At 34.7% G+C, this 18,880-nt stretch overlaps 1 protein-coding gene across 5 annotated transcripts in view; it reads left to right on the forward strand.

Annotated features, from left to right (window-relative positions):
* DOCK7 (dedicator of cytokinesis 7) overlaps positions 1 to 18,880 on the forward strand; it is a 200,521-nt gene that overhangs the window by 160,820 nt on the left and 20,821 nt on the right. For 2 of the 5 annotated variants that reach the window (XM_081224735.1, XM_081224737.1), the window contains 10 exons: positions 555 to 651; positions 3,180 to 3,276; positions 3,616 to 3,750; positions 4,996 to 5,148; positions 10,308 to 10,466; positions 11,124 to 11,224; positions 12,106 to 12,298; positions 13,681 to 13,824; positions 16,382 to 16,513; positions 18,069 to 18,083. In XM_081224735.1, the coding sequence (XP_081080861.1) occupies positions 555 to 651; positions 3,180 to 3,276; positions 3,616 to 3,750; positions 4,996 to 5,148; positions 10,308 to 10,466; positions 11,124 to 11,224; positions 12,106 to 12,298; positions 13,681 to 13,824; positions 16,382 to 16,513; positions 18,069 to 18,083 (1,226 nt within the window). The remainder of the gene's footprint in view (positions 1 to 554; positions 652 to 3,179; positions 3,277 to 3,615; positions 3,751 to 4,995; positions 5,149 to 10,307; positions 10,467 to 11,123; positions 11,225 to 12,105; positions 12,299 to 13,680; positions 13,825 to 16,381; positions 16,514 to 18,068; positions 18,084 to 18,880) is intronic. The other 3 variants (XM_081224736.1, XM_081224738.1, XM_081224739.1) reach the window with 2 other exon arrangements.

Raw genomic sequence — 18,880 nt, forward strand, 5'->3', positions numbered from 1 at the left:
TTCTTGTGGTCATAAGTGCTATGGAGAGAAAGAAAGTAAATTAAGAGGAAAGGAAGTGGTAGAGAGTTGAGGAAGGCCTTTCTGCAGAGGTGATGAATAATTGGCCAGTGAAAATCTGTGGGAAAAACAATCAGGTAAAAGGAACAACCACCATTGCGCACATCCTAAATCAGTAGCATATGTAGTGAAACTACACACACACACACAATAATGGTAGTATAAACAAGAGTGGGAGGAAATAAGATCATATCATGCGTGTTCTTATAAACCATGGTTAGGACTTTGGGAAAGTCAGTATTAGAAAGTTTGCTTATTTAAAAGCATGTTTGTTTTTTTTATATTACATTTAGCAAATATATATCTTCTGCAACTGTTGTGAAAAATTTTAATAAAAAGCACCATTGTCTGGTTGGTTTTTCCACTTGTACTGAGGATAAGGTGGCTGTGTATAAAATTAATAACATTATGTAGGATTTCTTATATGTTTGCAAATATACATGTATGTGGTCTGACTGAAATAACATTAAAAAAAGGTTTTGAAATTTGTTTGACAGAGAGAAGCCCATCTGGAAGTGCCTTTGGGAGTCAAGAAAATCTGAGGTGGAGGAAGGATATGACTCACTGGCGTCAAAACACTGAGAAGCTTGACAAGTAATTTAACCTTCTGTTTTATCTTACTGATGGGTTTGTTGAGTTTCAAATACAGAGGAAAATGATTACTTTTAGTGTTATTTTTTATATATTAGGCATTCACATCTTAGAAGACAAAATAGTTATATTTTAGTTTTAAATTTTAGATTAAAAATGATTTGAGGGAAGAATTTTTCATATGGTATAGTAAAAACAAAAGGTTACATATTCACATGTTACTCTATTTTCCTCCAACAATCCCCTTTGGAAAATGCATTTGGCAACTATTTTTTAAATATATTTTGGGTGTCACACTGAACTAAATATTTCAGGGATTACAAAAACTTAGAAAACTAATCTTTGCCCTCTTAAAGCTTAAAATATAAAGAAAGACAAAACACTCTACAAGTCTTCTGTTTCTAGCATGGAGACAAACTAGGTACACTAACTGACCACCCTACCGCCAAAAACAATCCTAAAGGACTGCATCTTCAGCCTAAGGGGAACTGGAAGTAAACCTTTCTCACTGCCCAGGTAACCACAGGTAAAGTTGCTTGGCTTGACACTTGGCATTACAGGTGTCATGGGGCTAACATTTTTTCCTGATAGTTTGTAATTACAAGTTAGCTCTCAAGTAACTTGATTGACCCCCACAGCTTTGAGCATATGGTGACCAACTCATTTGGGTTTGCCTAGTACTCCTCATTTTAGTAGTGAATGTCCCACGTCCCAGGGAACCTCCCAGTCCTGTCCTAAAGTGAACCTGGATGGTTGGCCACCCTGAGAACCATCTTCAGCCCAAGCTTTAGAGGATTCTCACAGTTGAACTTCAAGAAATATTAGCTCTCAGACAGTAAAATCATGAAACACAGGAAGCAAGTCCCTGTGAGAGCCAGCAGAGAGAGAAGCAGCAGGGTCAGTACCATATAGATGAGTTTGGCATTGTCAGAAACAGCCTTAGTCTCTACAGGCTGCTATGACAAAATACCACATGCTGTGTCACTTTTAAACAACAGAAATTTATTCCTCACAGTTCTGGAGGCTGGGAAGTTCGAGATCATGGCACCAGCAGATTTGGTGTCTGGTGAAGGCCCTCTTCTGGGTTACAGACTTCTTGCTGTGTCCCCTTATGGTTTAAGGGCAAGCAAACTCCCTGGGGCATCTTTATAGAAGCACTAATCCCATTCTTGAGGGCTGTGCCCTGATTATCCAATCACCTTCCAAAAACTGCACCTCCTAACACCATTACCTTGGGCATTAGGTTTTCAATGTATGAATTTGTTAGGGAATGCAGATACTGAATATAACTGTGTTAAAAATTCTTAAAGTTTGAGTTTCTGCATTTCTGTCCTCTCTCTCTGTCCATGTTCGTTTCTTTTATTATTTTTCCACGTGTTGTGTTTTTTAGAAATCAAAAAGCACCAAGATACTATGCTATTAGTATGTTGCTTTATTTCTGCATTTGTATAATGTGTTCTCTTTGCTTACCTTACTAAGTTTTAAGGGAGCCCTTTTTTTTTTGGTGTTTTCCTCATTCTTTTTGTTTAACCATCTTGTTTTGTCATGTTTCTTCACAAAATCTTGCTGGAATTTTAAGTTTGAATATTATATATTTTGTTGTCCAATTTAATTCTAACTATACTGTTTTTTCTCCTTAAATTTAATTTATAAAATGTAAATTCATGAACTGTTCTCTTTAGTGACAGTAATAAAGATTCAGACTTTAACATCTAAGAACGTTGAAAAGTTAGCATTTAATATATCCTTTTATTTTTGCTTTGATTTATGGGTTTTTTGTCTACTTGGATGTAATATATAGATTCTGTATATGTATTGCAACTAAAACAAATGTCATCTTTACTCATAAATCATATATAGTTATTAAGTTTTTTATTTTCATTAAATAATACTTTTGTAAATATTAGTATTCAAGTAAACCACTTCATTACATCAAGTTGTTTTATTTCTAATGAGTGATTCCGTCCAGAGTCTCACTGAAGAGTTAAATCATTTTCTGTACTAAAATTTTTGTATCAAAAATTTGGGGAAATTAGGCAAAACTTTATTTTTAAAAAGATCTTTTATCTTAAATAAATATGTTGAAAATCCTTGAAATAGTAATATGAATACTAAACATTTTGAATGTTGCTTTACATGAAAGCAGCCCTAAATACAAGCCCACATAGCACCACCTAGTGTCTACATACCATTCAGAATAAAAGTTTTTTCCTGTGTTTGCTGCATCTCTGAAAACTAAATATTTATGCCTTTAGTGGCACTGTAGCACTGTAATGGGGTGAGAAAGTCTGTACTGGCATGGTTGAAAAAATGTAGGTTAAAACAAAACATTTTAAAATATGCAAAATATTGTCTTTTTCCTTATTCTCTTGTAACTTTGCATTCAGGCAAATATTGAAAAATGGTTCCCCTGAAAAAGCAAAAGGGTTCCAAGGTTTTTTATTTCTGTGCATCTTTAAGTCTTTTTTGAATTGCAGATCTATTGGCTTTTCTAAAAGATAAATATAATTTCTTATAATATTTTGTATTAGGTCAAGAGCAGAGATTGAACATGAAGCACTGATTGATGGAAATCTGGCTACTGAAGCAAATCTAATCATTTTGGATACATTAGAGATTGTTGTCCAGGTAAGAACACAAGTTAGAGGAATTTAAAGTAGTATAGATTTGATAAGTTAGGGTTGGGGGGAAAAAGTATTTATTGAACCATATAGTTACATTTAAATATCAGTAGATCCTAGAAGTTATGACCTTGCTCCTCTTCTTTTCTCATTTAAAACCTATTCATTCTCCTCCACCTCTTTTTTTTAATCCAAATCCGTCTCAGCTTCTTTTCCTTGAGGTCTTCCTAGATCCTACATTATCTTTTTCCTATTAAAATTTTTATTTGTTACTTATACATATTCTCCCTCTCTAACCAAATTGCAGTTAACATCTCTATTTTATTTATCTATTTTAAAATTGCAGACAGTTTCTTTAACAGAATCCAAAGAGAGCATCCTTGGTGGGGTGCTGAAAGTGCTACTACATAGCATGGCCTGTAATCAAAGTGCAGTTTATCTACAACATTGTTTTGCTACCCAGAGAGCCCTGGTTTCAAAGGTGGGTTATTTTTGAACCTGCTGTTTTGTCAGACTTTGCTTTCTTTATTAACATTGTCTAAGATCATTTGACACATACATTGATCATATTTTAAATATACTTATAGTTAAAATTTTAGTAATAACCTAAGACTCATGATTCTTCTTTGCCTTTTTTCTACTGCTTACGTTTTGGAATTTCTAAGAGTAGTTCTGATGTGGAGAAGGGCCTGAAATTACTAGCTTATTTTATTTTATTTATTTTTTTAAATAAATTTATTTTATTTATTTATTTTTGGCTGCATTGGGTCTTCGTTGTTGCATGCGGGCTTTCTCTAGTTATGGCGAGGGGGGGCTACTCTTCATTGTGGTGCGTGGGCTTCTCATTACGGTGGCTTCCTTTGTTGCGGAGCACGGGCTCTAGGCGCGTGGGCTTCAGTAGTTGTGGCGCACAGCCTCAGTAGTTGTGGCACGCAGACTCAGTAGTTGTGGCACATGGGCTTAGTTGCTCCGCAGCATGTGGGATCTTCCTGGACCAGGGCTCGAACCCGTATCCCCTGCATTGGCAGGCGGATTCTCAACCACTGCACCACCAGAGAAGCCCAATAGCTTATTTTAAATACGGGGCTTTTTGTGTTTTCATTTTATTTTGGCTGTCCCTTATTGACTTGATTTATCAAGAATTCAATGTATAAGTTGTTCAGTCTGTTGAAATTAGCTTATCCTATGGTAAATGGAAAGGAAGGTGCTTTTGCTGTTTGTTCAGCTACTTCAAATATTTATTTCCTATGTTTGTTTTCCTCTGGAAATGTGTATTCTTAATACTTGAAGGTAGCTATTTCATCTTAGTCATCTTATAAGATGGAATGCAGAGCTGTTGATGAAACTGAGCCAGTGAAAATAACTTATATACTATTTTGTGATAATAAAAAACATTTCACAGAATTATTATATGTTAGTTACTATAGTAGTAAGTGTTTTATGCACATTATCTAATCTAAGGTAGTCATACAATCCCACATAGATAACATTATTAGGCCCATTTTAAGGATGAGAAAACATGTCCAAGGCCGTATTACTAGTGTAATCCATACTCGAACCCAGTCTGTCTGGCTCTGTGGGCCATGTTATTAACCATTAGTAAATATTGTCCCTTAACATTCTTTTAATTCCTGGGCTACACCAACAAATCTCCACATCAGGCTATATTGACATATCTCTGGAACTTTTACTGCATAAATTCAGTGTTGGTGTTGTTTCTTTACAGTTCCCTGAACTCTTGTTTGAAGAGGAGACAGAGCAGTGTGCTGATTTATGCCTCCGGCTTCTCCGGCACTGTAGCAGTAGCATCGGTACAATACGGTCACATGCTAGTGCCTCCCTTTACCTACTTATGAGACAGAACTTTGAGATTGGGAATGTAAGTGTTTCATCTCAGGATTGTATCTTTGATTCATTAGGAAATATAACTTCTGTAGATAACTATTAAATGGGTTCGCGGGGAGCATGGAATTTTTTTGGTATGTTTTGAGTCTAATATTTGTCTTTCTATTTCTCATTCTGTGGACATCTTATAAAAGTCCAAATCTTCAGTTTTACTTCCTATTACTAAAAACAATGTGTAGTAGTACAGATTTAGAATATAAATGTTGAGCTATTGTAAATTTTAATTATTATCATTAAGTGAAATGAAAGTCATAAGGAAAATTAAAAGTTAAATATCTTGGCTTGATATTTTATGATTATATGCCAGTCTTTGAAGAATTCCATGTCTTCATTTATGTTTTTTTATTTGATAATAGATTTGTGTTGTATTTTTCCTAACTTTATGAGTCAAATATTTAGTTCATTTATTCTTAATCATGTAAGTATTTAAGGTCTAGAATATTCCATTGTGCACTGTTTTTGGTGTCTCATGGTTCTGATATGTAGTATTCTCAGTATTCTTGGTTTGTAGATATTTGTAATTTCAGTTTATATTTTCTTTTTAACCCGAAGTTTTAAAGTTTTGATGATAATTTTTAGTTGTTTCTTTTTTTCTGGCCATGCTGCAGCTTGCAGGATCTTAGTTCCCCAACGAGGGATTGAACCCGGGCCCTCAGCAGTGAAAGTGTGGAGTCATAACCACTGGACCACCAGGGAATTCCTGATAATTTTTAGTTTTATTGCAAAGTGATCATACAATTAATATACTGTGTCTCCTTTTTGGTAGTATGGATGTGTGTGTTTGTGTGTCCAATCATGTAATTTTTTAATGAATGTTATGCAAGCATTTAAAAAGAAGGGGTACTCTTTATTTTCAGAGTATTGAGTTAAACAGATATACCTTTTAATTACATTATTCTGTTTTTCTTTATTTTTGGTCCATTTGGTGGACTGAAGGTGATGATTTAAAGCCTGCACACTGTCTCTTTCTCCTTTAGGTCTTATTTGGTAAATTGATATTCATAACTATTTGGTATATTTATAACTACTATTCATAGTTATTATATCTTACCATGAATTATTCCCTTTAAAATTGAAAAAGACCCTGAATTGGTTTCATTTAAAATTTTTATATTTTTGGCCTGAATTCTGTCTTGTATGGTATTAAGATACCTCTGCTTTCTTTCTAATTTGAACGTGTCTTCGGTTACCTTTGCCTATCATTTTGTTTTCACTTTTTTGAATCACTTTATTTTAAACATGCCTCTCATATACAACATAGAGTTGGATTTTGCCTTGTAATCCAGTCTCTAAGTTGAATTAAACCTTTTCATACTTGTTATTCTATCAGATACATCCTAGAGTTGTGTTGTATTATTTTGTTACGCTTCCCCACCTCTCTCCTTAAAAAAATTTGTTGGTTGTTTTCATCTTGCACTTATGGTCTGTTCACCTTATTTTTTTGGTGTAGCCTTCATTACATTTAAGAAACTTTGTATTGTTCTAGTGATTACCTTTATAATTATATAATACCTTCAGCCCTCTATTTCTTTAATCATGCATTCTCAGTGGAGGCAGTATTGTCACCAAGCTAGTGAATATTGGTTCTTGGGGGGTGAAAGAAAATCTTAGCTATCACAGTGGCTTTCCTTGAGTTCTTTTATTTCTGCCATTTTTTTTCCTTTCTAAAGTGAATGGCTTCATAAATTTTTTATAATTTAAGGTAAAATATTTTATTAGAATTTTCATCTGTTTCATGACCATATTTTCCTATTAAGTGTTTCTTACCTGGTGTTTCACTGATCTTCTTTACCTTTTTGTTACTCTACATAGAATGAGATAGTTTATATTGGCCCAGGTATTTATAGGACATTCCTTCAGGAATGTGTCTGTCATGGGATTTTGCTGTTGTATACTCATCTTACCTAACTTCCTAAAGTTTCTGGTCAATCTGTTTCTAACCAGTCCCTCCAGATTTTTAGGTCATTTTGTTTCCAAGACAGATAGTATTTAATCACTTCAAAGTGAGTTTCTTACTTAAAAGAAGTATTTTTCCCATTATTTCTTAAATCTGCACCCTAGGATTCCTCACTTTTTACTATCCCCTCCTTGCCTTCCATTGAAACTGCTTCCTATTTAGCTTGTCTTGGCAACCCTTATGCATTTTTCTAATATATCGATTATGTATCAGTCTCCTCATTTTGCTGAAATACAGTTTATGGATTTTTTTCTGTTCATCTTTTATTTTATTTATTTATTTATTTTTGCGGTACTTGGGCCTCTCACTGTTGTGGCCTCTCCCGTTGCGGAGCACAGGCTCCGGATGCACAGGCTCAGCGGCCATGGCTCACGGGCCTAGCCGCTCCGTGGCATGCGGGATCTTCCCGGACCGGGGCACGAACCCATGTCCCCTGCATCAGCAGGCGGACTCTCAACCACTGCGCCACCAGGGAAGCCCCATCTTTTATTTTTATATGAAATCCAGGAGAAGTAGGAACTTGCTGTCTCACACTATCCTATTTTTACTGGAAACCAAGTCCTCTTTCCTAATTCAGAACAGAAGATTCTAGTTACTTTATGGATCTTGTTTAGTTTTTGAAATAAAGTCCCTAAAATTTGACTACACTTGGAGTTTTCTTGATTCAGTCTTCTGTTATTTTAGGAAAGCTTTATATAATAGGATGAAAATAGATGATTTATCATCTTAGTGTGAGGTAGTGCCTCTAAAAAGGAATAGGTAGTTTTTTAACTGGCAGTGATTTTATATAGTTTATAGAATCAAGAAATACTAGTAGAACTAAGTATTAAGTTGTGTTCTAGGTACTGTGGTAGGCATTGGGCAAACATAGATAAAAGGACAGTCCTTATTTTCAAATAGCTTAACATCTACTAGGGTAGGAGATGAACAGCTAATGTTCAGCTAATAATTGTAATAGTAAGTACTTACTTCACATGGTTTTGTGAGGATTATATAAATTAAGTAAAACACTTATGTCAGTAACTGGCTCTGAGCAAATGCTCCATAAGTGTTTGCTATTAATATACTGAGAGGTAAGCACAGGGGACTGTGTAAGCACAGAGAAAAAGAGCTTATGCTCAAAAAAAAATGACGTTGGAAAAAAAAAGAAGAGCTTATGCTCTCAAAGATGGATTTTCAGAAAGAGGAGATGCTTGAACTAAGGATGAAGAATTGCCCAATCAGATGGGTAAGTAGGTGGGTAGAACTTTGTAGGTAAAGAAAATGGCACATAGATAATTAGAAAGGCATTGAGATGAAAGTAGAAAACAGGCAGAGAAGGAAACTTTTTTAGCACTTCTTAATTTTTATGGCTCAAAGGGAGAATAATAAGAGATGAAATTGTAATTGACATGTCTGTACTAAGCTGTCATAGGGCAGACACTGTTTCTCACTATACTCTCAGTTCCCACCATATAGTTTGACATATTTACTTGGTCAGATATTCGAATTTTATCCTCAAAGCTGTGAACAGCCATTGGAGTATTTTAAGAAGAAGACTGACATGTTCAGATTTACATTTTACAAAAATTTCCCTGATGCTACTTATAGCATCAGGGAGAGAGAAAAAGGGGTGAGAAAAAGGCCGAAAGATTGATTAAGAAGTTATTACAGTAATGGTAAGGGCATAAACTAAAGAAATGGCATTGGGAATGGAGAAAGAACAGATTGGAACAGATTAGAGGTTAGTGTGGGTTGGATTTATGGTATGAATAATGAGAGGGGAGAATGACAATGGAATGACTCCTAGATTTTTGGCCTGAGTGACTGATTACAAGAATAGTAGCACCATTTATTTAATCAATAGGAAAAGAAGGTGTTTTTTGTTTGTTTGTTTGTTTCTTTGTTTTTTTGGCTGTACTGGGTCTTCGTTGATGCACACAGGCTTTCTCTAGTTGCGGCGAGCGGGGGCTACCCTTCATTGCAATGCATGGGCTTCTCACTGCGGTGGCTTCTCTTGTTGCGGAGCATGGGCTCTAGGCGCACAGGCTACAGTAGTTGCAGCACGTGGTCTCAGCAGTTGCGGCACATGGGCTCAGTAGTTGTGGCGCACAGGCTTAGTTGCTCCGCGGCATGTGAGATCTTCCCGGATCAGGGATCGAACCCGTGTCCCCTGCATTGGCAGGTGGATTCTTAACCACTGCACCAGCAGGGAAGTTCCAAGAAGGTATTTTAGAAGTGTTAAAACTGAGGTACCCATGCGACATTCATAAGGAACCATCTAGTAAAATATAACATCTTGGAGCTCAAGAGAGAAATATGAACTGAAGACATAGACATGTATCTGTACTGGTCCAAGGCAGAGAAATGGATGAGGCTGTTTAGAGTATGACAAGTGAAAAGGTTTCTTGACAGAATCTTTGGGAACAGTGATATTTAAGAAGGACAACTGAGGAATAAAGGAGACAGAAAAAGAGTGGATAAAGAATAGAAAAATCAGGATAAAGTGGTACCAGTGAAGATAAGGCAGGCAATTTTCAAGGCAAAAGTAATCAATACATTTAAATATACAGAGATGTCAAGTAGAATATTGACAAAAAAGTATCTTGGATTTGGCGATTACTAGGTTGTCACTGATAACCTCTTAAGAGTGGTTTCACAATGGGGAATGGTGCAACAGAAATGAATTTTCGCTAGAAAAGGAAGAATGTAAGCTCTTATAGGCATCACTCCAAAGATTCTACCTTTAAGTTTCTTTATACAGGATGTGAGTTATTTTTTCATAGCAGTGGACCTAATGAAAGGGGCTAGAATGCAAAGACCGCATCTAACACTTAAGAATTTTGTGATGCTGGTCAAGTTCTTTAACCCATCTGTAAAAATGGTATTATTATTAATAACATATACCTCATAATAGATTAATGTAAAGTCTAGGCACAACTTCTAATTCGAGTCTAACACACATTTTTATTTTTTACCCCCTTTTGTAGGCTATTATTACAGCAAGATTCTAAGCTTTATGTCCTTTTAAAAATAAGATTTCAATATAAACATTTCATTACTTTTTCAAAAATATTTTGCATAGAATGGTATTTTTTTTTTTACTAACCTTTTCCTTTTAGGAAGTAAAAAAAAAATACTTTTTCGCTTTAAGCTTTCCTGTATTAAATGTTTACCTGGCAATTTCTCTGTTACAGAACTTTGCCAGGGTTAAAATGCAGGTAACCATGTCACTGTCTTCCTTGGTGGGCACATCTCAGAATTTTAATGAAGAATTCTTAAGACGTTCTCTAAAGACTATACTGACATATGCTGAAGAAGACTTGGAATTGAGGGAGACAACATTTCCTGATCAGGTCAGAAATGCTACTTTTTAGAGCATTAATTGAAACAGGAATTGTAAATAGGCATTTTCCAAATTGTTAGATCAAACTTTGGTTTTAGCTGGAGGAACCTACATTTTTCTTTCATCCATGTGTGTCATAGATAGGGCTGAATCTCTTTGTTTTAATAAGCCACCCTTCCTTCTCAGCATGGTTAATATCTTTGGTGTTTAATTCTGTGAATTTATACCAAAATAATGTTAGACTTAGGCAGTATGGACAAACAAAAAGCTTTATGATTAAACTATTCCCACTGATTAATGTAATTTGCCTCAAAAACTAAAGTTTCTACAAACTACCTTTTGGGAAAATCTGAAACATAGGAGAAAATTTCCTTTTGTGTTCTTTTCCTGTATTCCCTATATCCCTATATGTATTTTATTTCTACTTACAGTTCTACTTGTTTCTGGGTGAGAGAACTGAAAAAACAGTCTGCTGAGCAATTTGTATAAAGTTTACTACCCTTCACGCATCTTACCCCAGCATACCCAGACTCTTTAGAACTATATCAAAATCATATTATTTGTTTTGAAATCTTTAGATGCTTATCTGAAATATCTTCCAAATTAATTTAATGATTGTGAATGAATAACAGTTGAAGGATGTTTTTCATACAATTCTCTGCTACAGGTCCAAGATTTGGTTTTCAATCTCCATATGATCCTTTCTGATACTGTTAAAATGAAGGAACACCAGGAGGATCCTGAAATGTTGATTGATCTAATGTACAGGTAACATTTGTTTGATTCACTTACACCTTGTATAATGGGGCTTAAATTAGTCCAATACACAGAAAACATGAGATTAAAAAAATACAAAAATTATTTGTTGTTTTCTAATGGTAATTGAAAAGTCAAAATGTGCTTTATCAGATCTCCTGTGTCACTTCTTCTTTTAAGAACTATGAATAATTGTTCGGTATATTTATTGATTATCAAAAACAAGAGGATTATTTAAAATAATGACACATTTAACACCTTGGCATCCTGGGCCCTAGATTTCCTAGGAAGGCCCAAGATCCATATTTTAAATGTAAACATCAGTTCTTTAGGAAGAAAATACAGTGTATTAACATTTTACTACAGTATTAATTTTGCTGATTTTAAATATGATTTTGCCTATAGAATAATATTTATAGGGTATTTTGAGAATTTTGTAATTCCTGTTGCATCTTAAAAGATGTAAGTAAAACTTGACTTTTTCTTTGCCATATGACCTTCTCTTTTTACAGTTTTGGAGTTCCTTAAAGGCACAAAGATGATACAGTGAAACAATCTTTTATAAATTTTTTTCCTTGAATACAAAACTTGTTTATATTCCCATAATAAACATGTAAATTCCCAGTTTTTCCCTTACTGATTGTTTCCTTAGTGTCCAGATTTTCATATAAAATGTCCTCTTTTTAGCCCCCCACTGCAAAAAACTGATATTACCATTCCATTGGCCCACAGTTATTTCTCTAAGCATACTCAAAGACATTTTCATACTACCCAAAAACTTGTCTTAATAGGTTGTGTTCAATAACAGAAACCTAAACACTGAACAAGCAATTTGAACTCCCTTCCAGCTTGGGAAGCAAATGCTAATTGAGAAGAATTTCTGTTCTAACTAGAATTGCCAAGGGGTACCAGACCTCTCCAGACCTGCGGCTGACCTGGTTGCAGAACATGGCTGGCAAACACTCGGAACGCAGCAATCATGCTGAAGCTGCCCAGTGCCTCGTTCACTCAGCAGCACTTGTTGCTGAATATCTGAGCATGCTGGAGGACCGGAAGTATCTTCCTGTGGGATGTGTAACATTTCAGGTAGGAATCTGCCAGGTTTACATTAAATCAAGGTATGTCCTTTTATGGATTTAACTTTTCTCACTGGTGTTTAGATTCATTCAGCTTGTAAGGAAAGCATAAAGACTGAAGGCGATACTTCAGTAGATGAATTAACATTTCACTATCACTTTCATTAATACATTTTTAAAGTATATTTCTCGTTAATTCTCTTCCACATTTTCTTACCTCTGCATTATCAGTGCTGTGTATATTTATTCTCTTTGCCTATACTGCTGTGGACTTTGTAGCATCTATGAAATACATTCAAAATATTGAGAATCAGAATTCAGTGGAAACTCTTAATTGGCTTTTAATTAAAATACCAGGTAAACCAACATTCTCCATTCCCTGTATAAATATGCTAATATATGACTCAGAGATGATAGTTTATGCTCTAGTACGGTTACATCCCCCTTACCCACTAGTTGAATTCTTTACTTACCAAGAGTTAGTTATGCTTTGCTTTTCTTAAAACCTGTTAAGGCCAGGTTTGGGAAGTTACAAAATTTAATTAAATATTATGTTCTCTGATAAATCTAAATGCAAAAAGAAAGTGAGTTATTGTTTCTCGGAAAACCAAGTTGAATGTTTTGCAAAGGGATCAGACAAATAAAGAAAGAATGGGGGAAAAGCTCCAAGAAGTCTAGGATAATTTGATAATCTTTTAAGTTCAAGTTTTACTCTAAAGAAACCAAAACTGGAAATCTTAAATAAGGGTTGCATTGTGGGTATTTAGTCAAGAGAGATTACATGGAACTCTGATCTCAAGACCCATACACAAAGAAAAGGCCTTAGATCTACTTCAGGAAATTGACAAATGAGTGTATATCTACTGTGAATATTTAGGTTCAAATCAAATATTTAAGGTATGTAGGTATCATTTCTTTTTTAGAAATTATGGCTGATCCCAATCTCATTGGGTAAGAGGGCTTTTAATATACCTGAGTTTTCTCATTAACTTGATGTATGTTAGGCAAGCCAAGGTACCATTTTTGTACCTTATTTTCCCTGAAAGAGAGTTTTAGCAAGATCAATTAAATTAAAAGTAAAGATTGTTTAAGTCTCCGTAGGTGTTCTTTGTGATATTATGATTTTCCATAGCCCATAATTTTTCTTAATTTTCTTTCTTGCAACTTTTTATTAATGGAAAAGTTATCTAGCAGTGGTGTTACACTTTATTGTCATCTTCACAGTACAAAAAGTTTTTGGAGATTTGTTTTTTATCTTTGCATTGACTACCCTTTTTTTGAAAAAACTTAAGCTGATAGCTATATTTCATCGTCAATTACTTCTTCATATACATCTTTCATGTTAAGAAATTAATTCCATTTCACAAGCCTTAAACATTTTTTTCCTCCTAGAATATTTCATCTAATGTTTTAGAAGAATCTGCAGTTTCAGATGATGTGGTATCCCCAGATGAAGAAGGTATCTGCTCTGGAAAGTACTTTACTGAGTCAGGACTTGTGGGATTACTGGAACAAGCAGCTGCTTCTTTCTCTATGGTAGATGACTCTTATTCATTTCTTCCCACAATTACATACTTCTTAATTATTAGTGACATGTATATTTATGCTTTCTGCCTACGACCCTGCTTTTCCTTTATGATAGTTTTCTCTAAGTACCTTAAGAACCATGTAGTAACATTTTCTTTCTAGATTCATCATTGCTTATTCCTTTTTATTTTAATAGTCTGTCACTTCCTCCAGTGTTTTTCATCTGCTTGTTTGTGAACCAACACTTAGTCTATAAGAGATTTTTTTTTTTTTTTTGCTTTACAAAACTTTACCACCAAACATTTTCTAAAACTTTAAAATTAAAAAAAAAATCCAGCAAAACAGAAAGCCTGTGGTACTCAGGAAAATTATGGCCACTCATCCCATTGGTTGCATAGTGAGTTCTATTACGTAGATATTGAAGTGTTATCAGGAGCTTTATGAACTGCATCCTAGATCCCTTGTCTGATCTACCCTACCATGCTATAACTCTAATCCTTGTCCCTCCCCATCTGTATGTGAAGAATTAAAGCAGTCATGTGGATCTGAGATGGGATGTTTGTTGGAGAAGGAAAAAACAGCCAGCCAAATCCCTGCTTACTTTCTTGAACCATGGTGATATGGTCACCTACTTTCTGTGAGTTTTCTGCTGAGTGTTTAGTATCCCAGCACCAAGGTTTGGGAGACAGTGAGGTTCATGTTAAGGTAAAAGGGAAGCTTGATGTAATATACAGTGTTTCCCACCTTCCCCATTGTACTATTATTAGGAATTGTTTATTGCTTCTCCTGGCCTTAACCCTCCCCAGAAATATATTGGTTATGGGTATAGATTTAGAAGGCATACAGTCAGAATTCAGATCCTGGCTCTGCTGCCTTAGTAGTTAAATCACTTCAGGCACAAGTTACTCAACCTACCGGTGCCTCACTTTTCTTAACCATTAAATGCATCAAATAATAGTACCTACTTCAAGGAATGTTATCAGGGTTAAATGAGTTAACCTATGTAAAGTGCTTATCACAGTGCCTGGCTCCAAGTAAGTTTTAATGTGCTTGCTATTATCATCCTCTTATCATTACTGGCACTTAGAAGCAATTCATTTAATAATGATTCTGAGATTCAAAGAACGTTAGGCATTGGTCCACTTTAAAATTTCTTGTTTTTGAAGACCTTGATTGTCCTGATTCCTACCCCAGATCTCTGTTCCTTGAGTTTCAGTTTAAGTGATCTGAACTAGCAGGGAAAAAAAGTTTTTTGGTATTAATGGAATATTTTAATAAATATACATTCTCTGTGTATATGTGTTTAATTTTAATAATTCACAGCAGTGAATTTAGATTGGGGTACAGTGGCCTATATTACAGAAGCCTATATTTTGCAAGAGCATATAATTGTGAATTTCATTCTTTTTCAATTAATCTATTTAATATTAAGTAAAATAATTACTGGGCATTTTAGTTACACTAAATGTACTTTACTATTACAGCTACATGTTGCTTAAATATACTCCTGTGAACTGACTAGAAAATATGAGAACCATATGTTTTCCTTGGGAAAATAATATTTGCTGATGTATGAGGCAGTGGGAACTCAGTGGCTCTTGGAAAATATCTCTCCTTTCCTTCACTACAGCCATCAATCCATTACTAAAGGCAAGAGAGTGGGTAGCAGTGTAAACACATTTTGTCCCTTACTCTGATTATAACCAGAGCAACCCTTGGCCACCTACTGACCAACTATCCCCTATTTGAATAAAATCTGGTGGTTCAGAACCTTCTTATGTTTTGTTAAAAGTCAGTGATTTTTCCATAGGAGAGTTCCAATAAGATTTCCTGTGCCAATTTAATATTTTGGAAAAGTTAATAATTTTAGTGTCCTAGGAGGCCACAGGTTATCTGATATTTGTGTATCTGTGACCAATGTAATAATTGGGTTTCTTTTATTCCTCTGCTCAGAATTAGTTTCTGCAAAAGTTTATGTGCGTATATGAGGACACACACATACACACATTTATTTTAGTTAAGTAATTACTGGGTAGATAAAAGCAAAATGTCCAATCCAAATTATATAGAAATATAAATATGCATATATTATGTGTGTGTATTTTTTTTTTTTTTTTTTTTGGCGGTACGCGGGCCTCTCACTGTTGTGGCCTCTTCCATTGCGGAGCACAGGCTCCGAACGCGCAGGCTCAGCAGCCATGGCTCACAAGCACAGCCGCTCCGTGGCATGTGGGATCTTCCCGGACCAGGGCACGAACCCGTGTCCCCTGCATCGGCAGGCGGACTCCCAACCACCGCGCCACCAGGGAAGTCCTATGTGTGTGTATTTTAAATGCACAGACACAAACACACATGCATACATATCCATTCATCTATCTAGAAGAGATAATATTACGTTGTGCAAAATTATTTTTTTAGGCCTTAATCAAATTAAAAATTAGTAGTGTTTGTTTTATGTCCTGTTGGAAAACAGTAGTATTGTCTTAGTAGAAATATTGTGAGTTCATAAATTGTAATTCACTTTCTTATTGATGTAAAAGAAAGCAATATCTTATTATTCTTATAGGCTGGCATGTATGAAGCAGTTAACGAGGTTTACAAAGTACTTATTCCTATTCATGAAGCTAATCGGGATGCAAAGAAACTGTCCACGATTCATGGTAAACTTCAAGAAGCATTCAGCAAAATTGTTCATCAGGTAATGATTGTACTTTCTAGCTTCAGTATAAATGGAGAAAACTGTCTACAAGCATTAGTGTTGCTTTGTACTAATGTCAAACTAGATCTCATGAAATGACCATTCTAATGAGGTTACAAACGAACAGTGTCAAAATGATGGTTCATGGCCAAAAGCAAGACTCATTAACAAAACTGAATTTACCTAAAGTAGATTATGATCATCATAATCTTTCCACGTAGCTTCTCTTTTTTTCCTTCACTTTTTTTGAATTATTACTAGTTGCTAAATTTTTTTAAATTGTGAGTTATTTTCTGTTTCACAGTGTGGGTTATAGTTATGAATCTGATTTTTAAGTTGATTTCTATTCATTTGCTGCCAAAAAAGTTTTTATGTTTAACTTTTTATTAAATGATGTGAAAGTTTAATAAACTCCTAACATTTTTAATGATTTCAACTGAACTTTTAACTATTTTTCCCATATATTTTTATTCAATCATCCTTTGACATATTTCTAATATGAAAATAATGTTTAGTGAAAATAATGAATAAATGGTTGTCATGTTTATTCAGTTATAATAGTATGACTTCAGTACTTGTTTATAGTTCATAGAGTCCACATATTATCACTAAAATTAAAATTAAAATAAACTTGGTTTAGAAATGAGGTAGACTACCAGCAGTTGATTTCCCTGAAGCTTGAGTCACTGGCTCCATTGAAATACTCTGAAGTATCCTGTCAAGGCTCCTCTTTCTCCACTTTTCTCTTCCCTTCCCTGTGCTACCCATGCTGTTGTCTGCTACTGCCATCATCAAAGAAGGAAGTGGAGTACTGGTTTTCCACTTTTTCGTTCGGTATTAGTCCTACTTTATTGTCTATCAACTTGACCTCCTCTTTCTTGCCATGGACTAAGCTGTTCTGGATGAATTGATATAATCTGAAAATTTTTAAGTCTTAAATAGGGCCACTATACTGTTAAGCCAGAATTTTATTATCATTACTAAAATGTTGAAGTTGCAAAAGATCATTAGGATTCTTGATCACAACAGTTGGGTCTTTTTATAATCAGTTGTACATATACTGTTAAGGAAATCTCATCCCAGCTTCCAGAGCTATAAATTGCAAATTACACATCAGGTCCGGAACATCTAGAGCTAGTAGCTTCCAAGAAACTTTCATCCATTTGTATCAAAGACATTTGAGTGAAATTTCAATGTCTATTCCAATTTACCTGTGGTACTTCAGTGAAGTGCAGCTCACATTAGTTAGTGATCTAATTTAGACACAAATGAAACAAGTAGTTGGCTTTCTTTCCCCCAAATTTGTACTTTTCACTTATTAAAGTTTTAAAAGGTGAAATTTTAGCTTCTAGGTTTTGAACAAGGAATTTATAATATTATCACAGGTCTTAAGTGAAGGAATATGGTGTTAAAAGTACCCTGGTGTTTTCTATACGAAGAAGAATTTATGGTATATGGTGCCTTACACTACTGAACTTCCTTTGGCTTTTTTTTGTTCTTTTTAAACAGTTTTTTTTTTTATGACTTTGCCCTTTTTTTACTTTTTATTATACAGAGTACTGGCTGGGAGGTAGGTAATGTTTTAGTTAGTTAAAGACACTAATAGATTGATTTGATCAGATTTCTTATGCCAATGCTTTGCCCACATGTGCTAGCTGTGGGCATTCTGTTGCTGTCTGCTGTCAACTGAATTCATTAACCAAAGAAATTTTGTTAAAATACTGTAAGTTATGTTAAGAAATTTATTATTAAGAGGTTGTAGGCAGTGCATGGAAATCCATATGTTACACTAATGAGATTCTTTGGTAAATGAGCCACTTTGTCATCACTTAGTTTGTTTTTATCCTTTGAAGCATTTTCTTTCATCAACATTTACACACAAATTTCTTTTTTTAACCATATTGTTTCACCTCATTTTACAGAGGTCGATTTATATGTTATTGCTCAGAGGTGTAAATAAAAAATATTTCATCTGATCTAAGATGCCATCAATTGTAAGACATCCCATTACTTTCCATGCCTTTAAGAAACAAAGAAAAAAAAAATACCCTGTGTATTAAACTACAACATTCTATCAGTCAAAAGATGAATGCCAACTACAGAGATACTAAAATATGGGCCAGAAATGTGCATCTTAGAATAGATGAAAGAATGTGTTAATTTGATCTTGAGTCACTTAACCTTGAGTATAAGCACTACTGAGGAAAGAAATTCACTTTTGTCATTTGAATTTTGTTGGAGGGAGGGATAAAGAGATTGAGACAACTGGAAATTTAATTTGACCTCATATTCTGACAATGTTTGATAATTAGTGTTCGATGAAGACTATGTGTGCTTCCTTTTATGGAGTCGTTAGGCTCATGAAGT

Source organism: Mesoplodon bidens, assembly GCF_964165515.1.
Source record: "Mesoplodon bidens genome assembly, chromosome: 2".
Classification (NCBI taxonomy): domain Eukaryota; kingdom Metazoa; phylum Chordata; class Mammalia; order Artiodactyla; family Ziphiidae; genus Mesoplodon; species Mesoplodon bidens.